At 42.5% G+C, this 26,378-nt stretch overlaps 1 protein-coding gene across 3 annotated transcripts in view; it reads right to left on the reverse strand.

Annotated features, from left to right (window-relative positions):
* KIF5A (kinesin family member 5A) overlaps positions 1–26,378 on the reverse strand; it is a 141,467-nt gene that overhangs the window by 8,755 nt on the left and 106,334 nt on the right. For 2 of the 3 annotated variants that reach the window (XM_066584422.1, XM_066584421.1), the window contains exons 23-26: positions 24,969–25,073; positions 6,491–6,707; positions 5,699–5,849; positions 786–868 (exon numbers count right to left, since the gene is read on the reverse strand). In XM_066584422.1, the coding sequence (XP_066440519.1) occupies positions 786–868; positions 5,699–5,849; positions 6,491–6,707; positions 24,969–25,073 (556 nt within the window). The remainder of the gene's footprint in view (positions 1–785; positions 869–5,698; positions 5,850–6,490; positions 6,708–24,968; positions 25,074–26,378) is intronic. The other variant, XM_066584423.1, reaches the window with a different exon arrangement.

Consider the following 26,378-nt stretch of genomic DNA (forward strand, 5'->3'; position numbering starts at 1 on the left):
TTTCTCATATGTGCTCAGCGAGAAAGAGGCGAAGCATATACATTTATTGGCATATATTACATTCAGGGGCCAGCTAACCGCTCCTTCATATGTGTTGATGTAGACATGTAGGCACCAGTGTCATGATGCATGTGCAGGTTATATGACCTCTGAATATAATGTAGGTCGATGCTGCCACACATACATGTTGTGCTACTTTCCCCTCAGCTCCATTGACAGGGATAAAAGTATGATGCCTCGTGTTGGCAGCCAGCTACTGTTGACTTGCCAAATTGCCAGGTAATATTCTTGTTAATCCAGCATGAAAGTATTCGTCACATGCCAAATTAATATTATTTTCTGACTAATATGTGTCGGATTAGTTGAATATTACTGTGCAAAGAAGATTACAAAACCCCAATTGTAGCCAGCTTAATATATCATGTAGTAAGATACAATACAGGGCTTCTCAAGCTTCGAAATGCCCAAGTAAGAACATGATCATGATTGGGCTTGACCAATAGTCAAAATCCATGCAAAAAAATTAACTTAATATTTTTTTTATATTACAGTTTTCTCACGAACCCAATAAAACTATAAAATAAGGGTAAATTGTATTGCTAAATCAGATCTGGTTGCGGGCAGTTAAAGGCCTGTGCAGGAGGAGGGTTCAGCATATCATCCCTCCTGTCAAAACTGTCTCAGCAGCCCGGCTTGACCAACAACTGAGGCACCACACAGTTTGCAAAGCACTGCAAGAACACACATTAATATAGTTTTCCTGCCCTGTAATTTACTTGTCTTACCATTGTCCACATTCATCTTCTGGTAGGGAAGCAAGCTGCTAGTGGAAGAACTGCTTCTTGCAGTGGAACATGGGTTGGAGAAACTAGTGACAAAAAAGTTAGCCCTGAGTTAATGCAGTATGTAGGGGTTTTTCGCTCTATTTTAAATGCTGTTGAATATTACATATGTAGTAATACACAAAATAAGTAGATTTAATATGATCACTCCAGGGAATGAAGCCTGAGAAAGCCATTAACCATAGTATTTTCTAAGGACCTGTTCGCAGAGGTTTAGCTCTCCAGTCTCTTTTCACTCCGGTGTAGTATAGAACTGCAGGAGGGAAACTGATGACAAAACAGATTTCATAGTTGCCTACGGGGTCAGTTTTGCATGCAGTGACACTAGTTGTGATGCCAGACGTCTGAGCAAGATGGAAACTGAAACACTGCACAAAACTTTTCTGTCCGACAACTTTTTCCATCAGATGTGTCCACCTCAGGTTAAAAGGAACACAAAGGATATACCGTATGTGAATGTACACCAAATTAAAACCCACTTGGAAAACTGTAGATTTTCCTGATATCGTAGTATCACTTAGTGACAACTACTAAATGAGATGCTCTTTAGAAGTGTATTATGCATAAAAAGTAAGAGAAAAGAAAATAATTGCATCTAAAAGACTGAAGGCATTAATTATAATTATCCTTTAGTAATTTATCTAATCTAAGCACATTAGTAAGCGGGAAGTTATTAAGCCTTCTAATATTTAAGCTTGTGTACCCTAGACCAACCAAGCCGCATGGTTGGGTTGACGACTAAACACAACATTCGTAACACAGCTATGTATCAGTTCCTCGTAAAATGGGGAGTGGTGGAGAAAGACGTTGTGACTACTCCACTGTATACCACCAAAATAATGCATTTTCTCGAAAACACGTTTTAAGATACAGTGGCGGAAGTTGGGCGCCTTGGTGGGAAAGCTCCTACAATGAGAGCAACGGCGGACTTCAAGTAACTCAGGAATTTGTGACGCAGACAAGGGAAACTCGTCCAGGCGCCGGCCTGCTGATGTTGCCTGCGGCGAAAAAGATCACTCGCACTTTACTAAAATGCATAAAATTGGAAAATGTAACCAATGTGGAATGAACACTGGAAAAGTACACATTATAAAAAGGACCTTCTGGGGAGCGGTGATCTTCACTGGACAGGGAACTGATACTTTACCAGCAGCGATTTCACAGTTTATTACTCAGGAAATTAAAACATCCGAAGGAATGTTGTCACCTTCATTGCGAACAAAAAATTAGTAAAGCTGTCAATGATTTCTGTGCCATAAGCGATAAAATCATGACGTTCAACGGAAAACCTTGCAGCGTTTCTGTAATACACAATTTATGCCCCTAGCGCTGGCGCAATGGATGAACACATCGAAAAGGAAACCTTGCAGCAAATCCTGAAAAGGGACATCGTTTACATAATCAGCAATTTCAATCAAAAATTGACGCAGAAGAAACACCAATATTAGGGAAATTTGGCTTAGAAGAACAAAATGATGCCGGTGACTGACTTTTCCAATTTTGCCAAGAAAAATCGATTAACGATTATCTAGCAGCAAAAACATTCCAGGCATAAATTGTGGCTCTGACCACTAGAGTTGAGCGAACGTACTCTGTCGAGCTTGATGCTCGTTCGAGTATTAGCGAGAGAGAGAGAGAGAGAGAGAGAGAGAGAGAGACGAACATAGAAAAAAAAAGAAAAAGCTCGGCACCCGGTGTCCCACATACAAAAATGTCTCCCATTGTAGTCAATGGGGTTCATTACTCGAGTAGAGCTCTCGAATTTTACGAAAAGCTTGACTCAAATAACGCGGACCCGAGCATTTGGGTGCTCGCTCATCTCTACTGACCACCAATTGCTTGTTGCCAAAATTAAACTACATTTCTGCAATCGCAGGACAGCAACATCATTGTAGTTCAACGCTGACTCAGTTCCTCCCACTTAATGCAGAAAAAGAAACGTTTCAAATTGCTTAATACCTCTGAAAAAGAGCCAGACGAACTATAGGAGGAAAGTAAAAGCATTACAATCGAAACAGCAAATAAAAAATTTACCATGCATAAAAGTCAACAAGCAAAACAATGCGGCTGTCAGCAGACACCAACCGAATCACTGGCATATGATGAGAAGCTAAAGCTACTGGAAAGTGGGACGATTTCCAGTGGCTAAATGCCCAGTTTCAGCACGAAGCGAGAAAAAACGAAGAACAGTTATGGAACGCATGCTGGACGGAATTGAAAGACGCAAACAAAAAAGGACACACCAGAGTGCTCTTCACTCATGTTAAAAAGGCTTGACCAAGAGGCCAGGGTCAGCGGAACATGGAATGGTTCAGAATTGGGAAAAGCCTACGCCTAACCTGCATCTTATCCCCAGCATTGTTCAAGCGGTATGCAAAAGTGATTTTGAGGCAATGCAGTTTAGATGAATTCAACATTGGAGTCAAGATCAATGGAAGAAACACCAACAACCTCAGATGTGCAGATGATATAACCTTGCTGGTAAAAAGTCAGGAAGATCTTGAACCACTGACACTAATAGTTACAGAAAGAAGTGAAAAAGCAGGCCAATACTTAAATATCAAGAAAACTGAGATCATGACAATAGCTGGTGGAGCTACAGGAAAAGTCAAAATCAACAATGAAAAAAATCAAAGTAATTCAAGACTTTATCTTGCTCGGATCAAAAAAAAAAAAAATCGGCCACAATCGAGAATCAGGACCCAAAATAAAAAGACGAATGTATCAAGTGTTGGCCCCGACTAAACGGATAAAAACATATAGATACCGTAAACATATAGATACCGTGTACAATTCGTAAAGATAAATCAAGTAGTACTATAAATAGAGAAGTAAAAACTACATAAAGGAAGCCATAAATAGTCAAATGCTAAAGGTGAAATATTTGGATAATGCTATCCACCCACTGCAGATTTTCTGCAGCCGAAATCCACAATAAATTCACAGTGGATTTTGATGAAGAAATGCTGCAGTTTTCTGCAGAATTCAGCCTTCGCATTGTGAAGACCGAAATCCTCACTGAAAAACACTTTACCCACAATAGAAGTAAAACTTACTGGCATGTAGTTTACAGGCTCACTTTTCAACCCCTTTTTAAATATTGGCACAACATTTGCTATGAGCCAATCCAGTGGAACAGACCCTGTCACTATAGAGTCCTTACATTTAAGAAACAATGGTCTATCACATTACTTCATTCCCTTCGAACCTGGGTGTGTATCCCAATGAGACTGGGTGATTTGTCTATACTAATCTTTTTAAGGCGGCTCTGCACTTCTTCCGGGGTTAAACTGATGACATTAAGTGGAGAGTTTACTTTATCACTCTGCATCTTCTCTGACACTTTATTTTCCTCTGTGATTATACTAGAGAAAACTGCCTAATAGATTTGCTTTCTCCTCATCAGCCTCTACAGTTTTTCCTACATTATTTATTAAAGGGCCAACACTTTAGGGTTAGTTTTACTCTCTTTGGCAATAAGTTGCTCTGTCTATACCTTTACTGCTTTTTACATAATTTACTTTTTTCCTTCTAGGTTTTTAGTGCTTCTTCACTGCATTCTCATTTTAGTGTTTTAAACACTTTCTTTGTTTATTGCCCTCTTTACATCTTTATTGAGCCACATTGTTTTTCTCGTATTCCAAATTCCTTTATTCCTGTAAGCCAGAGGCGTAACTTGAAGATTCGGGGCCCCAGTGCAAAACCTGTAACAGGGCCCCCAACTATAAATCTTTATTCATACTACTAGGCTCCCTTTATGGAGGTGATAGGCCTTATGGGCCCCCTAAGGGTCCTGGGCCCGGGTGCAACCGCATCCCCTGCATCCTCTATAGTTACGCCCCTCCTGTAAGCTATGAACGGCCCACAGTAAGTATCTAAGATGTTTTTAAACGATTCCCATTTATTGTCTGTTCTCTTATTTTGAGGAAATTGTCCCAGTCAATAGGGTTAAGGACAGCTCTACGCTGATCAAACTTTTCCTTCCTAAAGTTTAGTATTTTTGTAGCTTCCCTATAAAATTCCCTATTGAAAGACAAGTGGAAATGTATTATATTATAGTAACTATTTCCCAAGTGCCCCCCAACCTGCACTCTTGTTATTCTGTTAGGTCAGTTGGCTAATTATAAGTCTAAAATGGCCGTCCCTATAGTTGGGTCCCATACAAGTTGGGTAAGGTAATTATCAATAGTTATTGGTTGAAATTGTAACCTTTATGAAATGAGCAGGTTTCGGTTTCTCAATTTATATCCGGATAGTTAAAATCCCCCCAAAATAATTACCTTGTTGTGATTTGCTGCTTTATCTATTTGCTTCAATAATAGATTTTTAGGGGTTTCTATTATTTTTGGTTGCCTATAAAAAAAACCACTGAGTATTTTATTATTGTTTTTCCCTCCATGTACCCGTACCCATAGACTCCACATGTTCATCTCCCTGCCATATATCTTCCCATTGTGCTAGCTTTAAATAGGATTTTACATCGCAGAACACATGGATGGGGGTGTCTGTGTGCAGTGCTATACAAATTGCGCCCGAGAAAGTGGTGCGTGACTTGCTGTCGCCCACTTGAATGCACCCTAACTTATATTTCACTCATGTAAACCTCTGCACGAGTTAAGCTAAATGGTCCAATAGGCGGTCATACCAGTGATCGTCATACACAGATTGCTGTATATCAGTCTGCTTAGTTCCTCCTGCTCTATAACATGGTGCCTGCAGTTGCGACCAAATGTTCCAGCTGACAGAATCCCTTTAAAATTGTAGCAGCTTTATGTAGATGGAAAGATATGAGCATTGATATACATCCGTAAGCGATAATTCAGTGTAGACAAAGAAACAACACTTCTGATACTTACAATGTGTCACTGCTGGGGCTGGATGAATGCATGTACATATTTTGGTATTGCTGAAAGATGTTGTTAGTGTAGCTAAGTGAGTCAGAACTACGGTATCCGTAAGGATTGGTGGGGGAGGAAGCAGGGTAGTGTCCAGGCCGGATTGGCTTGGCTGCAAGAAAAAAAAAGCATATAATTAGAAAATTCATTTTATTTATAATGCATGGATCTATATATAGATATATATAGTAGGAGTGCAATATAGAGAAAGGCTTGCGGAGGATAAAAGACAGGAATTCTGATACCTGAGAAGTGAGAGAGCACCTGTGGGTGTGACAGGAACTGGATAAAAAGATCAATTCCTACCACACTCAGGGGGAAAGAAAGCTGGCTGCTAGCCAGAGAGGCTATAGGAGCAGCCATCAGGACTTGGAGACTGAAGTCTGGTGCGGACCAGTTTGGGTCCGTCACCCATCTGACAGAGAAGGACACCCTCCAGGTGCCTCAAGTTGGGTTAGCGACGGAGACCCTGTGGGTTTTGAACCCTGGACATTTGTGTGCTGTTATTTATGTCTGGAACCTATGTCATGTGAATCTCCAGTAAAACGGAAGTAAGTTTTTGTCACGGATATTGCTACAATATAGATATGTGTGTGAGTGTATACATATACACACACATACATACATACATGTGTATATACTGTTCACTGTTGTATGATGAGGCCATTGTAAATGGATCTTAACAGTACTGACATATGAGACGGTGAAGTACATAGCAGGAAAACAACAGAATTGGCATTGTGGCTGCCTTACCAATCTGTGCAGTGTGTGTGCGCTTCACTGTATTCTTGTAGCGTACAGCCTCTTTAATGCGGTCCACCTCTTGCTGATACCGTCTCTTGTCCTTCATGGCTCCTTCTTTTGCCTCTTTCAGTGCACCCTCCAGGGCCTTAACTCTCTCAGCCGTAGCCCGAAGACGTTTTTCCAATTTAGGAAGCTCACAACGAAGATCTGCATTGTCACGAACCAACTGGAAGGAACCGGAATATGTGAGAAGATCGGAAGCGTGATCATACGTGAATGATAACAACAACGCAACAGAGAAAATATATTCGATTTTTATTTGTATCTTGATTTCCTTTCACCAAGTCCAAATGGCAGCATTACATATAGGTTTGCGCATATATGTTGTACATTTTTGTATAAAGTTTTTTATGACGCGGGCTTCTGAGTGATCTAAAAAATAGATTTTACAAGTATAATACTAGCACCTATTAGGTTTTGCCATCTCGTAACTTTCTCTATTTCGTGTACTCATTCCAATACATAGCTGCAATTCTGTAAAAAAAAACAGAGGTGCTAGACTTCACTCTAAGTCTGGTTTTAGACTTAGTTTTAGACTCTGGTTTAAACGCATCATGAGCTACTTTTTGCCTTTTTGCCTCCGTATTGTTATTATTTTCTATGATGCAAATACAGATCAGTATTTGCCCAGTAGAAAATTAAATATACAGAGGCAAATACTGATGACATATGGCTGTAATGTCATCATCTGCAATATGGACTCGTATTATGGTACCGTTACAATACACCCGTATGAAACCGCGCCTAAAAGTGGCCATATAAATTAGATGATTGTCAAACCCACCAATTATGTCAGGACTAGTATACCATCTAATGTGTATGGCGGGGAAGGGGGGGGAGGGGGTCCCGTCTCGCCCAATGGCAGATATTGAGGGGAAGAAGGGTGGATTTCCAAATGCCGCATCCTTTTGTCCACAATGAATACAAGCAGGTTTCTGGCAGCGGCACATTTCTCTGCATTGGCTTTCTTAATTACTAACCAACGATAGATTTAACCAAAAGTCCTGAACTTGATTTGGAACCCCTGAAAAACTACAAGTACAAGAATGACTAGCTGCTAAAACTAGTTTGAAGTACTTAAAGAGCAACAGTTTGAACAACTCAATAGTGGTTTATAGAATTCATTCTTCACATTTCCCAAAGTTGATCGGCATCAAAAGTGAATAGAAGAGGCACAGAACCAACATGAATTGTAGAACCCAATATTAATAATAGTACGTAATAACACCACCAACACGCTAGATCTTCTCTAATTGAAAGTCAACTTAAAAATCTGTACTGATGACATTTTGCCAACAAGCAAATTTACTATTACAGAGCAGTAATGTAAGCACGTAAGAAAATTCAAGCTTAAAGGGGTTGTACCGCAATTGAAAGTTATTCCCTATCCCTTGCTGATCATGGGGTGCCTCAGACTTGAAACCTCCACTGATCTCGACAATGGGACTGCCATGTCCCGTCCTCCTGGCACTGCGCGGGCCACTTTTTTCCCCACAGTGACTTCACTGTGAATGGATCGTTGGCCCAGCATGAGCAATCAGTGCTCCATTAATTTCAATGAGGCTGACGGAAATAGCCGAGCGGCACCGGTTCAGGTATCTCTGCAGTCCCATTGAAAGTGAATGGAGCGCTAGGGCAACCAGCGCTTCATTCCATCTTCTCCTCCTTGTGGGGAGTGCAGTAACTCTGCAGGGAGGGGCACAGGACTCCTGTTCTCAAGATCGGCAGGGGTCTCAACGGTGAGACCTCCACCGATTGGGAAGTTATCCGCTATGCTGTGGATACGGTATAACTTGCAATTGTGGTACAACCCCTTTAAATTCTTTAATACAGATCCTTATTTGAGCCTCTTATGCCTTATTCGGTGGAACTACACCTGTGTAATAGGAAATCACTCAACTCTAACACTTAGTCTCAAACATCATTTAAAGAAAGTGTCCAATAGTATCTTATATAATTTAACGCAACCCTCCGGTTTCAAGACAAAATTTTGTTCTGGCACTTGTGGGACAAAATGTATATTACCTGCTGCGGGTCTTCTCTATTGATGCCTCTACCATCCACCATTTCAGGTCCAATTTTCAATAGTTAGCATTTAGAGATGAGCGAGCACGCTCGGATAAAGCAGTTACTTGAGCGAGCAAAAACCTATCCTCACAGTGCATTGGTAGTGTTGCACTAACGAGGCATCAAACCTGCTCTGTGATTTGCCATGAATGCTCACATGATCAGTGCTGACTAGAGATGAGCGAGCATACTCGCTAAGGGCAAATACTCGAGCGAGCATTGTCCTTAGCGAGTACCTGCCTGCTCATGAGAAGAGATTCGGGTGCCAGCGGGGGGCGGGGGAGAATGTGGGGGAGATCTCTCTTCCCCCTCTTGCTCCCTCCTGCAACACTCCGCTCACCCCCGCCAGCACCCGAATCTTTTCTCACGAGCGGGCAGGTACTCGCTAAGGACAATACTCGCTCGAGTATTTGCCCTTAGCGAGTATGCTCGCTCATCTCTAGTGCTGACCAATCAAACAGTAGTGTACAGATTAGGTAGCTAGAAAATTGCAGTGGCCATCTTGGACAGCTGAGAACAAGATCCCGAACCGGTAGATCAGAGGGACATCAGCACAAAAGAATGACAGCAGGAAATATACCCTTCCACCTTCAGTTAAGGCACAGACTTTTGTCCCGAAAGTGGAGGATCACTTTAAGTAATTTTAAAGAATAGCAGGCTTATGGATTTCCAGGAGATGTGAGTTTTGATGCAATATGTATATGTCACATGCATTGATTGTTATGTTTTATAGCATGCAAGCATAGCAGTGGCTAAATCTATGCAAATCAAGAAGCTAAAGGATGCCAGCCAGTGGGTGACAAAGTGTGTGATAGTAGCATAAGGCCGCCACCTCTTGTCAGGAATTACGACCAATATAAACCAGTCAAAGATATAAAAATGACCAATAAAACCATCAACAGCTGATAGAGAACTAGAATTGATAGTATAATGAGAATAAGTCACAACCTCAAAATATTTCTGCCCTTCCATCTAATTAACCATTCACAAAAAGGAGATATTTATTTAAGCTACATGACTAGAGGAGGACTGCCTGTGATTGGCTGAGCGCTGTGACCAATCACAGGTAGCGCTCAGCAAAGAACTGCTACCTGCACGGTTTAGTATTCTCATTCACAAGGCCTGTGCCCCCTGGTATTAAGCTGGGTGAGTTAACAACTCAAAGTTAAACTGATGCCACTAGGATTGTATAATAATAAGGGTTATGTTGAAACTTAGGAGCAAATAGCTATAAATTCTGGAGACACGTTCCTCCACACTTCTAACTTACTCCATGTGCCAGGAGTTTGTGTCTCTACACCACCAAAAGGTCAAGAACCTTAGCCAATTTTGGGCACATAAATTTTGAATAAGGCTGCCTGTCTACGGGCGAGATGTCATAGCGAGATCCGCGGCAATAAATCGCCCGCAGAGCTCGCATGACATGCTTTCCATACGATAACTATGGAAAGCGGCAGCCCGTCATCCAAGACCGAAGAATCATAGCGATTCTCCGCTCGCGATGTTAAAATCGCAGCATGTTGCGATTCTTTACGGTGCGCCTATCTATTAGATAGGCGCATCTCAGAGACCTTACACTTCTTCCCCGCGGCGGAATATCGCTAGCGATATTCCATTGCGGCCGTGGACAGGCGGCCTAACTTAATATTTTTTTTGCTGGCGAACAATGGAAGAAAGAAAAAAACTATTTCACCATTGTATTTTGGGATTTACTTCGCCATGTGGTATATACATTTTGTGTCAGGTCAGTACAATTGTTACATCACCAAATTTATTGAGGTTTAATTCTGCTTTACTATTTTTGCATAATACAAACACTTTTTTTTTTTTTAACATGAACATTTTTTTGTGTGGCACCACAATCCAGGACCAGAGAATTTTTATTTTTCAGTCGACAGAGCTCATCAGGCCTGTTTTTTGTGGGACAACTTGTAGTTTTTGGGGGACAGCTTTTGAGGTACATATGACTTTTTAATTAATTTATACTTCTGTTATGGAGAAGCAAGATTACTAGAAAACGGTTATTTTGACATTTTCTTTTTTAGTTTTGTTTCTTTTTTTTTCTTTTTACAGAATTTACTGTGCTGGATAAATAATGTAATACTTTATAGTACCAGTTGTTATGGATGTGGCGATACTAATACCATATAGGGTTGTTGTTTTTTTTAATTTTTTTAAATATTTAAAAAAATTGTGTGAGGGGGGAAAAAGCTTTTTACATTTTTTTCTGTGAAAAAGTTTAGATGCCATGGTCAGCAGTGACTGCAGCATCTGCGAAGTTAAAAGACATAGAAAAAAGATTGGATAAGCAAGTGGTCATTATTTCACTCCTTTTCTGGGAAAAAACCCATATGTGACAATCAGGAAGCAAATATGCTTTCCAATTGATAATGGGGAAGGGGTTTGATAACATTAATAAAAATTCAAGTCACCCCTCCCCTGGGACAGTGGGATACAGGAGAATCGTCTATGCTGGGTTGGTCCCCTCTCCCCCTCCCTCTCTCTAGGGAACGCACTAACTGAAAAGTGACAGCTGTAAATACTATGCTAATCTGAGTCCAGGTCAATAGAGCTGAGGTTGTCCATATTTCAAGTGCATGAATGCACCCATAATGCGCTTGTGCGAAACTGGCCTAATGCTTCACCAAGCTGTTACAACGGCAAAGCCAAAAGAAACCGACTACGGGAGCCATTAAGTAATTAGCAGGATCTGCTGGCGAGCATGATCTGCCTCTCTACAAAAATGAACTTGAACCACTTCTTGCGATAATTGTGTGCACTGCCACGTGCGAGAGCTGTAAAAAAGGAAAATACGTTTACTCGCTGACCATAATCCAAAATTAGGGCGGAGGGTGTGGAATGGCGTGCCGAGCCCTGCAAGCCCCATTCACTGACAGCACATGTGATAATTCGTGCCAGAGCTGCTCCCCTGACTCCATGTCAGCTGCATACATGAAGATGTGATAATTCCATTAGAGATTGGGAAATGAATGAACGGTTCTAAGCAGCAAATCCTTCCGTGCCATAAACGGAGACGTGCAAGTCATTATACAGCGGTACTACAGGGGGGCGATAGAGGCCAGCAGACCTGGAGTTAGGCAAACATCTCTTTTAATGTCTTTCAGTACCTTGGAAACCCAGTCATCCAGCTAAATGGAAGGCAGCAGGGAGGGAATGGGGGATACAAATGGGAGTCATTGAAAAGAGATTGCTTACTTCTACATAGACTGAGCGTGCAAACCGAAAAAAGCAGAAAGTGGAACAAATAGAAATAATGGACGCGGGGTGATAATGCACTTGTAATGAAGACAGATACTGCTGTGGAGAATGCTGACTAAAGATAGCAATATAATTTCAATTATTCATCAAATTTATATTGAGATGGCAGCTGGAACGGGTCCAGGAAGGCTATTAAGCAAAAAAAAAAAAAAAGTTGGAGATTCTACAAAATAAAACTTTAACAAAACACAGAAAACATATTGATCGGGCCTTTCAATATAAAGATGGAATCTGCCCGAAACTGCGACACGATAAAGTACTACCTGTTCTATGGCCAAGGCTGTCTGAAAAACGAATATGTGCAAAGTAGCTATATAGTACTGTAAATAGAATTATGATCAATGGATCAGTGATTGAGGAGACTCAAAAGGCCATTCATGCTCCTCTGGGTAATATGCAAATAAGGGAGATGGAATAATAGCTCCACAGTGCTACCTATTGGAAGGCAACATTTCTTTTGAGTCTCCTCACTCACCGTCTAGTTGCTCTCCCTAGCGTTTCTGACCCCCGTCCCAGGCCTCTCTCTAGCAAAGCCAGCATGAAGGGCAAATACCCCGAAACAGCTGTCTGTGCATGCAGTCTGGCTTTGCTTTCAATTCCCAGTCATTGTTACAAGGCTTGTATAAACAGTCTAATTTTGACATGAAGGAATGCTGCCTTTCAATAAGTGGCACCGTGGAGGTATTTTTCCATTACTAAGCATAACAGTTCTTATCGTTGGGTGACTGGTGCTAAAGCACCCAACAGTCGTCCCATGTAGAAGGACCCTAATGTATGACTTTTGGGAGCAGATAGTCAAACTACCTACCCAAAGACAGCATGCCCCTGTTTGCAAATAGAGGAGACAAGTGTCTTGTGCAGGTGCGTCTCCTGATAAACAGCTTTTCCACCACCTATTAGTCATGTGCTGCACGGATAGAAGGAAGTCTGAATCACTCTGAAACGTTAGGGCCCTTTTACATGGAACGATTATAGTTCAAAAAACTATGTGCAAAACCGAGCACCAATCATTCAGTATAAACAGGGCCAATGATAGAACGATGAATGAACATTCACTGGCTTATCGGCTGTCGTTCCTTTTATGCAGGTATAAGAATCAGTGTTCAATTGTTTGCAAGTTGTTACGTGCAAAAAGCGATCATTCAGCGATTCCCATTCTCTGGCACAGGGCCCTGAAGGACCAACGATCAACTGAACGAGCAAGTTATGAAAACATTTTAACAATTATCTGCACTTGTAAACTGCTGGCATTTTAACCCATTAAGGACCAAGCGCTGTAATTTTACGGTGCTTGGTCCTTGGCTTTAATCCCAGCCAAGAGTAAATATACGTCGGGGGATTAAAGCCCCTACTTCTGCAATCAATCAGAAGCAGGTCGGGTTGTCAGCTCTTAGACACAGCTGATAACTCAGAGGAGAAGGGAGAAGGGGCTTTTAACTCCTTCTGCCTTCTCTTTTTCCTAGTACACAGCGCTCAGTGAGTGCTATGTACTAAAGAGTGAAAGTGGAAGCGTTTCTTCCACTATGCGAGCCGGCAGTCACGTGACCGCAGAGACCCCATGGCACAGCAGAGCTGCAGAGTCCTAGCAGACCCTGATCAGCTCTGTCAGTGACTATTGTCACTACAGGGGATGTTTTCCCTGTGGCTGGGGCTTTTATGGATGTCCCAGCTACAGTGGAAAAATGTCAAATAAAAACAAACAAACCACGTGAATGTCTCCCAGAGGTCTTATATGACATCATGGGGAACATAGCTAGTAAAAAAAATTGTTACACACATAAGTGAAACAAAATTACAGAATAAAATAAAAATATATACATAAAAAAGAAAATAACCCAAAGCCGAAGCCAACCAAGACCGTCGCCGTATGCGCCCTGTAATCCAAAGCCATACATATTATATATCAAAACGTCCGAAACAAAATGAGGAACCCGTTCCCATACTTTATTTTAGCATATATATACTCATTAAAAAAAAGAACTATAAATGTTTAAAAAAATCATTTTTTTAGCTTTTTACCCTCAATAAAACAAAAAAAAAACTGAAAAAAAGTCAACAAAAAAGATATAAAAAAAAATAGCCCTATATGTCATGGGGAAAAACGCAACAAAAATTATCGTGGTAGCTGTAGGGCAGTTAAAACCACCACATGGGTAAAATCCCTAAAAAGTGTCTGGTCCTTAAGGTACAAAGCAGCCTGGTCCTAAAGGGGTCAAAGCAAACGACTCCGTGATCATCCATTTGTCCAATGATTTATCGTGTAGGAGGACCCTTAGTGCTCATTGACACTGGTGTAAACTTATGCGGTTTGACATGACCGAAAATCGCTTCTGCGCGTGTATTTCGCCCACTTCTGCGGGTTTTTGTGCTTGCAGAGACACTGCGTATTTGCGCACGCATAAAAGTACGCAGAAGGGCCTATATATTTGCTATGCAAATACACAGTGAGTAGGCAGGTTTCCTGCCTATTCACTGCAAATTTGAGCTGGCCTATTCACTTCAATGGCCTATTGCATATTTTTTCACATGATCAAACATCGCATTAAAAAATACACTTATGTGAACAAGCCCATTGAAATCAATGGGTTCTATTCACTGTGTAATACACACACAAAAATTGCAAGTGTAATATGCAGCGCAAATGCCGATTGTTACTACTATCATAGGCTGGTTGCAGCCAACTGGCAACTAATTTAATGCTTGCGTAAATAAGCCGATCAGCCAATAAATGAGCGTTTGCTTGTTCATTGGTTGATCTTGGGTAGATTGAAACATCCTGATCACACAAACAATAATTTGGGGAAATGATCTTGCCTGGTTATCAGGCTGTGTACAAGGAACGAAACCAGAGTGCCCCTTTAATTTGAACCTCTCATTCCTATCTTTCAAGACTTCTCCAGAGCAGCACCAGCCCTCTGGAACGCGCTACTCAAAACTATCCGGGCAATCCCTGGCATACAAAACTTAAGGCGTGCTCTAAAAACGAACCTCTTCAGGGAGGCGTTCCATATCCCCTAAACCAAACCCTCTCTACTTCACCTGATAACATGCTCCCTGACCTACTGACTGCAATCCTTGCCAGCCGTAATCAACAGCTCCCTGCAGTCATATCGATTCAGCCACCACACGACTTAAGACTGACCATTGTCTGTGTGTATAGCATCCCTCACTCTCCACCTCGCCATACCTTGTACATCTCCAGCCCCTTTACCTTCTGTATCACCCCATTACTTGTAGTATGTAAGCTCGTTGGAGCAGGACCCTCACCCCTACTGTTTCCATCAACTGATTACTAGATGTAACTGTCGTTTTTGTATTTTTGTACTTTTGTCTTTCTGTATCTCCGTTTTGTAAGAGCCTCGGAATATGTTGGCGCTATATAAATAAAGATTATTATTATTTATAACTTTTGGAAGCTGACTACTGTGGCAGGGTGGTCCCTGGAGTGGCTTATTTATACCACTAGAGGGCCAAATTACAGTAAAGGGGTCACAACTCGATTATTCCATGCTAAGTGCAAAAGTAAGTGCACTACTATGTAATATAACTACCCCGTGTTGTACAAGCGTGAAATTTGACACAACAATCTAACTGACCTCTGTGTATATACTGAGGAGAATCTACCTCACCTCTATGTATATATACTGAGAATTTACTTCACCTCTCTGTGTATATCCTGAGAAGAATGTACCCCACCTCCATGTGTATATACTGAGGAGAATCTACATCCCTCTATGTGTATATACTGAAGAGAATCTACCTCACCTCTATTTGTATATACTGAGGAGAATCTACCTCACCTATGTGTATATACTGAGGAGAATCTACCTCATCTCTGTGTATATACTGAGGAGAACCTACCTCACCTCTATGTGTATATACTGAGGAGAATCTACCTCACCTCTATGTGTATATACTGAGGAGAATCTACCTCACCTCTCTGTGTATATACTGAGGAGAACCTACCTCACCTCTAAGTATATATTGAGGCGAATCTACCTCACCTCTGTGTATATACTCAGGAGAACCTACCTCACCTCTAAGTATATATTGAAGCGAATCTACCTCACCTCTATGTGTATATACTGAGGAGAATCTACCTCACCTCTATGTGTATATTCTGAGAACAATCTAACTGACCTCTATGTGTATATACTGAGAAGAATCTACCTTACCTATGTGTGTATATACTGAGGAGAATCTACCTCACCTCTGTGTATATACTGAGGAGAACCTACCTCACCTCTATGTGTATATAAAGAGGAGAATCTACCTCAGCTCTCTGTGTATATACTGAGGAGAACCTACCTCCCCTCTAAGTATATATTGAGGCGAATCTACCTCACCTCTATGTGTATATGCTGAGGAGAATCTACCTCATCTCTATGTGTATATACTGAGGAGAATCTACCTCACCTCTCTGTGTATATACTGAGGAGAATCTACCTCACCTTTAAGTATATATTGAGGAAAATCTACCTCACCTCTATGTGTATATACTGAGGAGAATCTACCTCACCTTTAAGTATATATTGAGGAAAATCTACCTCACCTCTATGTGTATATACTGAGGAGAATCTACTTCACCTCTGTGTATATACTGAGGAGAATCTACCACACCTCTGTGTATATACTGAGCAGAATCTACGTCAACTCTATGTGTATATACTGAGGAGAACCTACCTCACCTCTATACGTATATACTGAGAACAATCTGACTGACCTTTACGTGTATATACTGAGCAGACTATAACTGACCTCTGTGTATATATACTGAAAGGCTGTAAAGTACACAAGGAAGCGGCCATGGACTGCAGGGATGGAGTATGCCTTTAAGGCTAAGAAACGGCTGCAACCTCCAGTCTGGGGTTAAATTTGAATAAAACGGGTGATACCTTTAAGGGTAAAAAGTGAAGAAAGTGGGAGGGATGGCACATTGTACAGAGGGACATCAGTACATGCAGTCTGAAGAGAATCTAATGCTCCTCTATGTGTATACATATTTTATTCCTTGGTTCCTCTGAAGTAACCTTGACTTCATGAAAATTTTCCATGCGAACAGCATGTAAACACCTGTATCAAATTACTCGGGCGAAGCCGGGTATATCAGCTAATTCCATCATAAGTATTTCACTTCCCGGTATCATAGTACCACAACAGAATCCAAATCAAAAGTGGTGTCTATTGCTATTCCTAAAAACATCCTCCATGCTATACAAGCTTCTAAAGTTGATCAACTGGGCCAGTGTGAACATCGGCATCAGTACCTCCGGCTGAAGCTTCTGTCACAGATTGGGCTGAAAATACCAGAAGCACGCAGTGCTTTTTCTTCTGTCTAAAAGCTGTCCGGAAAGTGGATAGACCTCATAATAGTCAATGGGGACTGCCTGATGCTATTCAGGCGCGGGAATTCCCATTCCTGCTCACCCAAACAGAAGAGGAAAGCGGAATCCTCAACGCTGATCTGAAAGCACACTGTAGTCTGTAGCTACATTTTAACACAATGACATTTTTTCCCCAAAAAAGCCTAATTTTACTAAAACAGCAATGAAAATATACACGTCTAAAAAACTGTAATAATGAATTACTAAAATAATGAAATCCGCCCTTAAAAAAATCTTAGCCATTAGACTTCTCATTATTTGGCACTAGAGATGAGTGAGCGTACTCGGTTCGGGTGTTTTTGCACTCGAGCACCGCTTTTTCAGCGTAAATGACTATTCGGACGAAAAGATTCGGGGGGCACAGGGGGTGAGCGGGGGGTTGCAGAAGGGAGTGGGGGGGGAGAGAGAGAGCTCCCCCCTGTTCCCCACTGCTACCCCCCACTCCACCACGCCGCCCCCCCCCCGAGAATCTTTTTGTCCGAGTAGTCATTTACTCGGAAAAAGCGGTGCTCGAACTTCTGGCGCAGATGTGAATAGAGTCTTATGTAAAAAAAAATTTAAGAACACACAACATTTTAGAAAAACAGCACAATCCAACTTTCTGGACCAATATAAAGATATTATAGAAAACAAGTATTTTATGGCACACTATATATGTTCTAGTATCGCTATTTCTGGACATTTGACTGCTAAATAGGAATAAGTTTGCAAACAACAAGATTGAACCCCTCCATTAAGCTTCTGCTGTGACGCTTTTAACTCAGTTCAGGATATTCCAATAGATATACAATAGCTATGCAGGCCATATGGCAACGCTATTCTCCCCTTTGTTTGACTTCTGGGGTAGAATATGGTGCCTTATGGACGCACTAAAAGGTGGCGTACAAAGTGCCTACAGGTCATAAAACAAATCCACAGACACAGGGTCCACGCAATATATATTCACTAACACTTAAAAGTAGTTGTGCAAGGTTGGAAAAAAGGATTGAATTGGGCTGAGCCACAATATCAGACACAAGCCATGCATGGGAGTGGCATTGTCTGAAAAAAAGGTACGTCTAATTTTCTAACCCTGGACAACCCCTTTAAGTATAGTTCAACCAGTTTTAAAGTTAAAGTGATCCTCTGGTTTCGGGAATGGCGTTATATTACCTGCAGTTGTTCTTCGCCACAACTCCAGGATTCGGCTGTCCAAGGTGGTTGCAGCAGTGTTCTTTCTACTTAAAGGGGTTGTCCCGAGGCAGCAAGTGGGTCTATACACTTCTGCATGGCCATAATAATGCACTTTGTAATGTACATTGTGCATTAATTATGAGCCATACAGAAGTTATAAAAAGTTTTATACTTACCTGCTCCGTTGCTGGCGTCCTCGTCTCCATGGTGCCGACTAATTTTCGCCCTCCGATGGCCAAATTAGCCGCGCTTGCGCAGTCCGGGTCTTCTTCTCTTCTCTATGGGGCTCCGTGTAGCTCCGCCCCGTCACGTGCCGATTCCAGCCAATCAGGAGGCTGGAATCGGCAATGGACCGCACAGAAGCCCTGCGGTCCATGAAGACAGAGGATCCCGGCGGCCATCTTCAGCAGGTGAGTATGAAGACGCCGGACCGCCGGGATTCAGGTAAGCGCTGTGCGGGTGGTTTTTTTAACCCCTGCATCGGGGTTGTCTCGCGCCGAACGGGGGGGGGGGGTTTAAAAAAAAAAAAACCCGTTTCGGCGCGGGACATCTCCTTTAATGCACACAGTGCACTGCTCCCTGATTGGCTAGTTCAGGTCACATGAGCCCCTCTGGCCAATTAGAGAGCAGGTATAGTTTATTGGTAGTCTAACACTATCAATATTCTGTGGAGATTAGGTAGTCTGAAGACTGTGTTGGCCATCTTGGAGAGATGAAAACAGGACCCGGAAGAGGTGGAAGAGTGGGAGGGCAGAGAAGAATTCGGTCCCAGGACAGAATTGTGTCTTCACACTGGAGGGTCAATTTAAATTTCTAAAAGACTGGATGCCTCATTTTAGTTTAGATATTAAAATTTAGTTCTGAACTTCTTTTGCAACAGAACTAATAAACAAAGAGAAAAGAACATGCAGAAATACCCAAATGATAATAAACAGACATAAAGCTGGATATAGATCGCAGTAGAGCACTAGCCATGTGAACAAAGCAAGGCTCCAAACATAGGGGCTTTGCTAAATATCCAAGGGGATCTAATGAATAAATGGGGGTTTTATACCTCACTATTATTTTTGTGTAATTTATGAAAGATTTCGTTTTGCAAGAAAACATTTAACAAAAGCATTTTTTGACAGAAAAAAAAGTCAAATCTGCACTATATACTGGTGCTATATATTGTAAATAATAGTCTGACATAAAAATAATGTTACATTAACCCTTTCCAATCCACTGTCTGACGTCTTCCTACATTCTGATTGAAGCTTATACAGCTCCAAGTCAGAAGACGCCCGACAGGGTATTCTTACCGTCTATTGCCAGCCACTTTGCTGTCAGAGCCTCTCTGGTGCACGCACACTGGCTTTAGCCAGCAGATGGCACCGTTGTATAACAGCAAAAAGAGAAAGCCTTTTAGGAAACCCTGAATTGGATTGGAAAGGTTTGGGCTCATTCACAAGAAGGTGCAGTTTTGGTGCATGAAAATAACACTGTTTTCACTGCATGCATATGTGCGGATTTGTTAAGCGTTTTTTTTGCACGCATATTCACTGTGTTCTTCAAACACACAAAAAAAAGCACAAGAAGAACCAATTGATGTCACGTTTTTTTAACTGTGTCTCCTGGCTTCATGGGTAAAACAAAGCAGTGAATACACATGTTACATGCATATTCACAGCGCTTTTGGAATACACCAATGGCATTCTATGCTATCCATATTATGTCTGTAAAAAATACGGAAGTCATACAGATGCAAAATACTCCTGTGTGAATGAGCCCTAAGGGTGGTTTTACATGGGCGAGAAAATCGTGCGATTTTCGTCTGATGCGGGAGTCAGTAAAAAAAGCGGATTATTAGAGTTGAGTGAACATACTCTGCCGTTCTTGATGCTCGTTCGAGTATTAGCATACTCAATGGTGCTCGTTACTCGAACGAGCATCACGCCCTGTTCAACCCCGCCCCAGTTTTTGGCTCCTCCCCCCAGGCAGGGGGAGAGAGAGAGAAGAAAAAAAAAAATGCTCGGGACCCTGCGTCCTACATACAAAAATGCTCGAGTCTCCCATTCTAGCCAATGGGGTTCGTTACTTGAGTAGGGCTCTCGAATTTTATGAAAAGCTCGACTCGAATAACGCGGACCTGAGCATTTGGGTGCTCGCTCATCTCTACAGATTATGAAATCAATGTTTTACAATGTTTTTTTTCCAATCTGGGATGTTTTCGCTAAATCGATGTTGAGGGGATAAACAAATCGCGGCTTACTCTATCGTTCTGCGATGTGCGATTTCTTTAATCTCCCATGTTTCCCTATGGAGGCTTCTTTTTATTGCAACACAACAAACTTGCAGTGCGACTTTAACATTAGAAAGTCCTATTGACTTTTGAAATAAAAAACACACAATTAAAAATAAAAAAGCATCGTGGATACCCAAAAATTGCAGCAACAAAGATGCGATTTTTGCCACGATTTTCTCTCGGCAAAATCGCGATCGCCCGTGTGGAATTGGCCTTAGACTTCCATGGTTTTTCTAATGTGATGAACTTCAACTGAAAATCATCCATGGAAGTGTTAACCCTTTGCAATCCAATTTTGGATTCAGGGTTTCCTAGGGGGGGCTTTCTCTTTCTGCCATTATACAATGGCGCCACCTGCTGGCTAGAGCCAGTACTGCAGTATTGGACATGCTGGAGAGGCCCCCCGAGAACAGAGCGGCCAGTAATATACAGTAAGAATACCCTGCCAGACGTCTTCCGACATCGGAGCTGTACAGCCTTCAATCAGAATGTCTTTAGACCTCAGAGAGTGGATTGGAAAGGGTTAATAGTAGTCACTACAATACAAAAGCCAAGTGTCATGACAGAGAGGTTCTTTCACTCCCTGGTGCCTAGTCACATGGCCGATATTCTAGCACCAGTTTTGTCCATGTGCGAGACAGACAGAGCTCGCAAGAAGAATGAACCCATTCATTCAATTGGGTTCATTCAAATGAGCAATTTTTCACTTGGACCAATGTTCGAAAAATCGCTGTCTGTCCTATTTTCAGGTGTGTCTTGCACGAGAATGTGACATGTAACATGCGTTACCCCGCACATAGTACAGCACACAGATAGGGTGTCCATACGCTGTGTGATGTGAGTTGTGCCCAAGGATCTCGGCCGTGTGAATATGGCCTAACAATCATGTTAAAGTTGGAAAAACTCTCTTGAGCAAAATGTCACATTCTTTATTGTAGATTTTGAATTTCTGTCTCAAGTAAATATATTTGGCGCATAACGCAGGTGCCCTGAGTGCATCTTAACCCCTTAGGCTGGGTTCACACAGGGCGGAGGGTCCGCACGGAAATTCTAGCATTTGCAGCAGCAGCAAAGTGGATGAAATTTTTAAAATCTCTTCCACAAGGTGCGGAAATTTCTGCACAAAATCCGAATTCAGTTTCACCGCCGTTTCCGCTGCAGAATTCACTTCTTCTCAACGAGGGGCGGAATTTTGCACAGGAATACATGATAAAACCTGCTTCAAAATCCGCATCAAATGGTGCAAGTTTAAAGGCGGGCTGCTGATCAGCTGCAAAATGCCCACTGTGGACATCCGCCGCAAATCAGCCCCCCTGTGGATACAGCCTAGGTGAGGTTAACTTTAAGGCCAGTTTCACACAGGCGACAAAATAGCGGGATTTTTTTTTTGCGATGCGACATCGCTACAAATTGCATGTATGTGAAGCCCATGCTTTCCAATGGGTTTCTTCACATTAGTGGTTTTGAAGCCTGCGACATTGCGAGCAAAAAAAAAAGTGGGTTGCTACATATTGCCGGCACGAAAAGGCGGTTATCATGCAGTGTGATGCAACTTTTAAAGTAGGAAATCCTACTGTAAAAGTCCTAAAATAAGTCCAAGCTACATAAAAAAAAAAAAGAATGGTTGTTGTTGGTTTATCAAGTGCTGGCTCTGATTGGTCTTCGAGCACCATGGCTCAGCCAATCAGAGGCACTGCTTCCTAGAGCAGGGGGTTTCAAAACCAGGAAGCTAAGCCAGAGAACTTTAAACAAGTGTCGGAGAGCCTCAAGAGAAGTACGGCTGAGCTGGACAGCGCCTCTTAGGCCTCATGTCCACGGGGAAAATCAAATCTGCTCCGGATTTGTAACGCGGATTTGGGCCGCGGATGCAGTGCGGATGAGCTTAAAATAGTATTTTATTGTATTTTATTGCATGCGGATGCGTTTTTTTTTCACGCATGTATGCACGCGGATGGCATTTTTGCATCTGCACGTGAAAAAAAAGCTGCATTCAAAGTCCTGTAACTTTTTTATTTTTCTAAATACGGAGCTCTATGTGGGCTTATTTTTTGCGAAATGAGCTGTAGTTTTTATTGGTACCATTTAGGGGAATGTATGGCTTTTTTGATCACTTTTATAGCATTTTTTGGGAGGCAAAATGCTAAAAATTAGCATTTTGCCTCTGTTTTTTAGCGTGTTTTTTTACGCTTTTTGTCGTACAAAATAAAAAGCGTGTTCAACTTTTTGTACACGTCGTTACAGACGTGTCAATACCCAATATGTGGGGTTTTAATTTTTTTTCCCTTTTTTTATGCTAATATTAGAAAAAGCATAAAAAAAGGTGTTTTTTTACATTTTTTTTACATTTTTCTTTTCTTTTCTTTTACACTATTCGAGTCCCTCTGAGGGACTTGCAGCACTATGCCTATGATCGCTGTCATAAGGCATGGCAGAGCTACTGCTCTCCCATGCCTTATCGCCTATACAGCGATTATAGGCACAGGCAATACAGGACGCCAGTGTCTGGCGTCCTGTTGCCATGGCGACAGGCCGGGCTCTCGCGATGACATCGCGAGAGCCGGCCGGAGACACCAAGGGAGCGCGATCTCTCTGTCAACTCTTTCCCTGTCGCGATCTACTTAGATCGCGGCAGGGAAGGGGTTAACAGCGGGGGGGGCATGCCCCCCCCCCCCCGCTGTTGCAGCGGGACGCCGGCCGTGACTGACAGCCAGCTCCCGCTGCAGGATAGCGCGGGATCTTATGTGATCTCGCACTATCCCCAGGACGTACCGGTATGTCCTGTTGCGGTAAGTACCATGCTCCGAGGACGTACCGGTACGTCCTGGAGCGGGAAGGGGTTAAATCCGCAGCGGATCTCATGCACCCGATAAATTAGTATTTACAATCCGCAGCGGATCTCCCACACCCATAGAGGTCTATGGGGGCCATCCGGAGCGTGATCCGCACTAAAATGGAGCATGGCACGTTTTTTTTTCATGCTCCAGATTTTTTAAATTCCTTTTTATTGACCATCCGCGGGTATTTATCTACCTGCGGGTGGTCAATGCATCCATATGGGGTGCGGATCCGCGCGCGGGAGATCCGCTGCGGATTTTAAATCTCATTTTGCCCGTGGACATGAGCCCTTAGGGGATGTTTTTTGCTTTTTTTTGCAGCGAGAGCCTATTTTCGGGTTAGAGCTTATATATAAACCCTCTTCACCCCCCCCCCCAGGAAATCTCGGCAAAAGAGCGCTACAAAATCGCAGCAAGAAAACGCAGCTATATTGCACAGAACCCTCGTGGCGCCCGTGTGGAAGAGCCTAAGAACCAGTAACTGTATTGTATTATACGTATATGGGGAGGGTGTGCTGGAATAACTATGCACTTTGCACCTATAGCTTCACTCCCTACAATGTGAGGTGCTACTTTGGTATACTGGTTGAACATCTGCTTACAGTATAAGGCCGCCTGCACATAGCACGTGGGTTCCGGCAGTGGATTCTGTCTCTGACCACAGCCGGCCACCCCGTGTACCTGCTTTTACTGTACTGCGGATGACCACAGACGCTCGCCGTTGGTCATGCGCTGTACAGATTTTTTTAAAACATTTGTTATCCCTGCGCTATCGCTAGACAATGATGCCGGTACCGCAGCCTATCCGCCATGTCAATTGCAGATGGGCTGCGGGTTAGATGGCTTCCATGCTGCGATTTTTCCTCTGCTCGTAAAAATCGCAATTCGTTTTTGCAAGGAAAAAGCGAGTTTGCAAGGCATTCTTTGAAAGGTCTTTGCTGCAGATCCTCCGTGCGGATGCCGACCGCGGATTCCGCAGCAAAGGTCCGTTCCTGTTCAGGTGGCCTAAATAAGGGATGTTATTAAATGTCCCCAACCATACAGCCACGGCGATGTTTTGTCCCACGACGGGTCATTTACGTTTAATCGTGTACAGAGATTTTGTTTTGTGACAAAAGACAAACAAAACCAAAATAATCGGGAAATACAGTCATGCACTGAGGAGCAAGGCTCGGCCTCAGCAGGGGTAAGAGCAGGCCAAGCGCCAATCTCAGTTCTTCATGCTGCACAGTGAAGCAGATGCAGTAAGCACAAACTTTTCATGTCATTTCCCAGTGCAGTCCGCACACACAATGGTATGAGGGGTTGGGTTCGTGAACAACACATATGCTTTTCTTGATTTTCCTACTTTTCCTCGTGTCCAGGAGAGCCGGGCTCCTCGTCTACACAGCCACTAGAACACCTACCTGTTTGTGAACCTTTGTAAGTTGCTCCAGGTTGTTCTCAAGAAAGGAAATCTTCTGTTTCTGGGAGTGAATCCCCCCACTATCCTCGGGTTCCATCTCAGCACTCTAAGAGACACAACGGGATGTTAATAGGAGATACACGAGGACGGCATATGGCGACACTTATGCAAAATCAGACAATTCATATATAGAGATTGCTTTTTTACTAAGTGTTATGGCTGCTGAAAGAACAGATCCTAAAGCTAGAATTTTTCTCACCTGTCTATTTAATGGGGGTTCGAAGTTATGTTTCAGCAGTCTGGAGCTGTGGTATGGGGCGGGTAACGTCACCTGGCCACAAGGCCTGGTAACATCCCGTAAACCTGTCACATGGGCTTCTAATATGGGACGTCATTGATCCCCTGCCTCCTATTGGCTGCATCAGTCACGTGGGTAAACAACCCATGTGACCGCTGCAGCCCAAAGAGAGAACAGAGAAGGGAGCAGCAGAGACAGGGTAAGCAGTGTGCAGTGAGTAGTATTGTTATGATCTTTTTCATATACGCCTCATCCTTCCCACTACCAATTATGTCTGTAGTTGCAAACTACTGAAGGCCTATCTGCAGGATAGGCCATCAATAGGCCATCAATAGTAGATCAGCAGGGGTCAGCTGCCCAAGATTCCCACTGATCAGCTGTTCCATCGGTCAGTATGCTTTTGTATTATGACGATTTTTTCAGGAAGCAGATAGCTTAAGTGGCCAAGTTTGGTATTACACGTAAAGTTCCCATTGAGACCTTTGCATGCAATACCAAGCTTGGCCACTACAATAAGAACAGAGCTGTCCGCTTCCTGCAGAAATCAGCTAAATGTAGAAACAGTTGATCGGTAGGGATGCTGGGTGGCATACCCCTGCTGACATACTATTGATATTCTATCCTGTGGTTAGGCGTAGTTTACAACACCTTTAAGTTGCTTTAAAAGTGAAAAGTTTTGCGCTAGGAAAGGGCGCCGACTGACGTTTTTGTCAAGTTATCCATATTTGTTCAGCTCTGTTTACATAGAGCAATCAGCTGTATCGACAGTTTTATTGTTATCTGCAGCACATCACTTTTTACATTGAGTGATGTGCTGCCAACAACAGATGATTTTAGATGCCCCGTAAGAGAGATGATGACCCAATAAACTAGCATTTTCTTGTTTGTTGACTGATCAGCGTCACCTTCACATCGGCAACTGATCTGATGAATGTTTGTTCAAACGAATGTTTGATGGCAATCATCTGCCTATGTAAAAGCCCCTTTAGTTAGAACAGTCTGTAAGAAGAGGCATGTGTGGTTTCTTCCCCATTCTCACCTATCAGCAGCACAGCATTAAACAGACAATCATGCTGGTGCTTTCCTAATTGGAAACGTGTTAAAGGGGCAGTA

The sequence above is a fragment of the Eleutherodactylus coqui genome, chromosome 1, assembly GCF_035609145.1.
Source record: "Eleutherodactylus coqui strain aEleCoq1 chromosome 1, aEleCoq1.hap1, whole genome shotgun sequence".
NCBI lineage: Eukaryota > Metazoa > Chordata > Amphibia > Anura > Eleutherodactylidae > Eleutherodactylus > Eleutherodactylus coqui.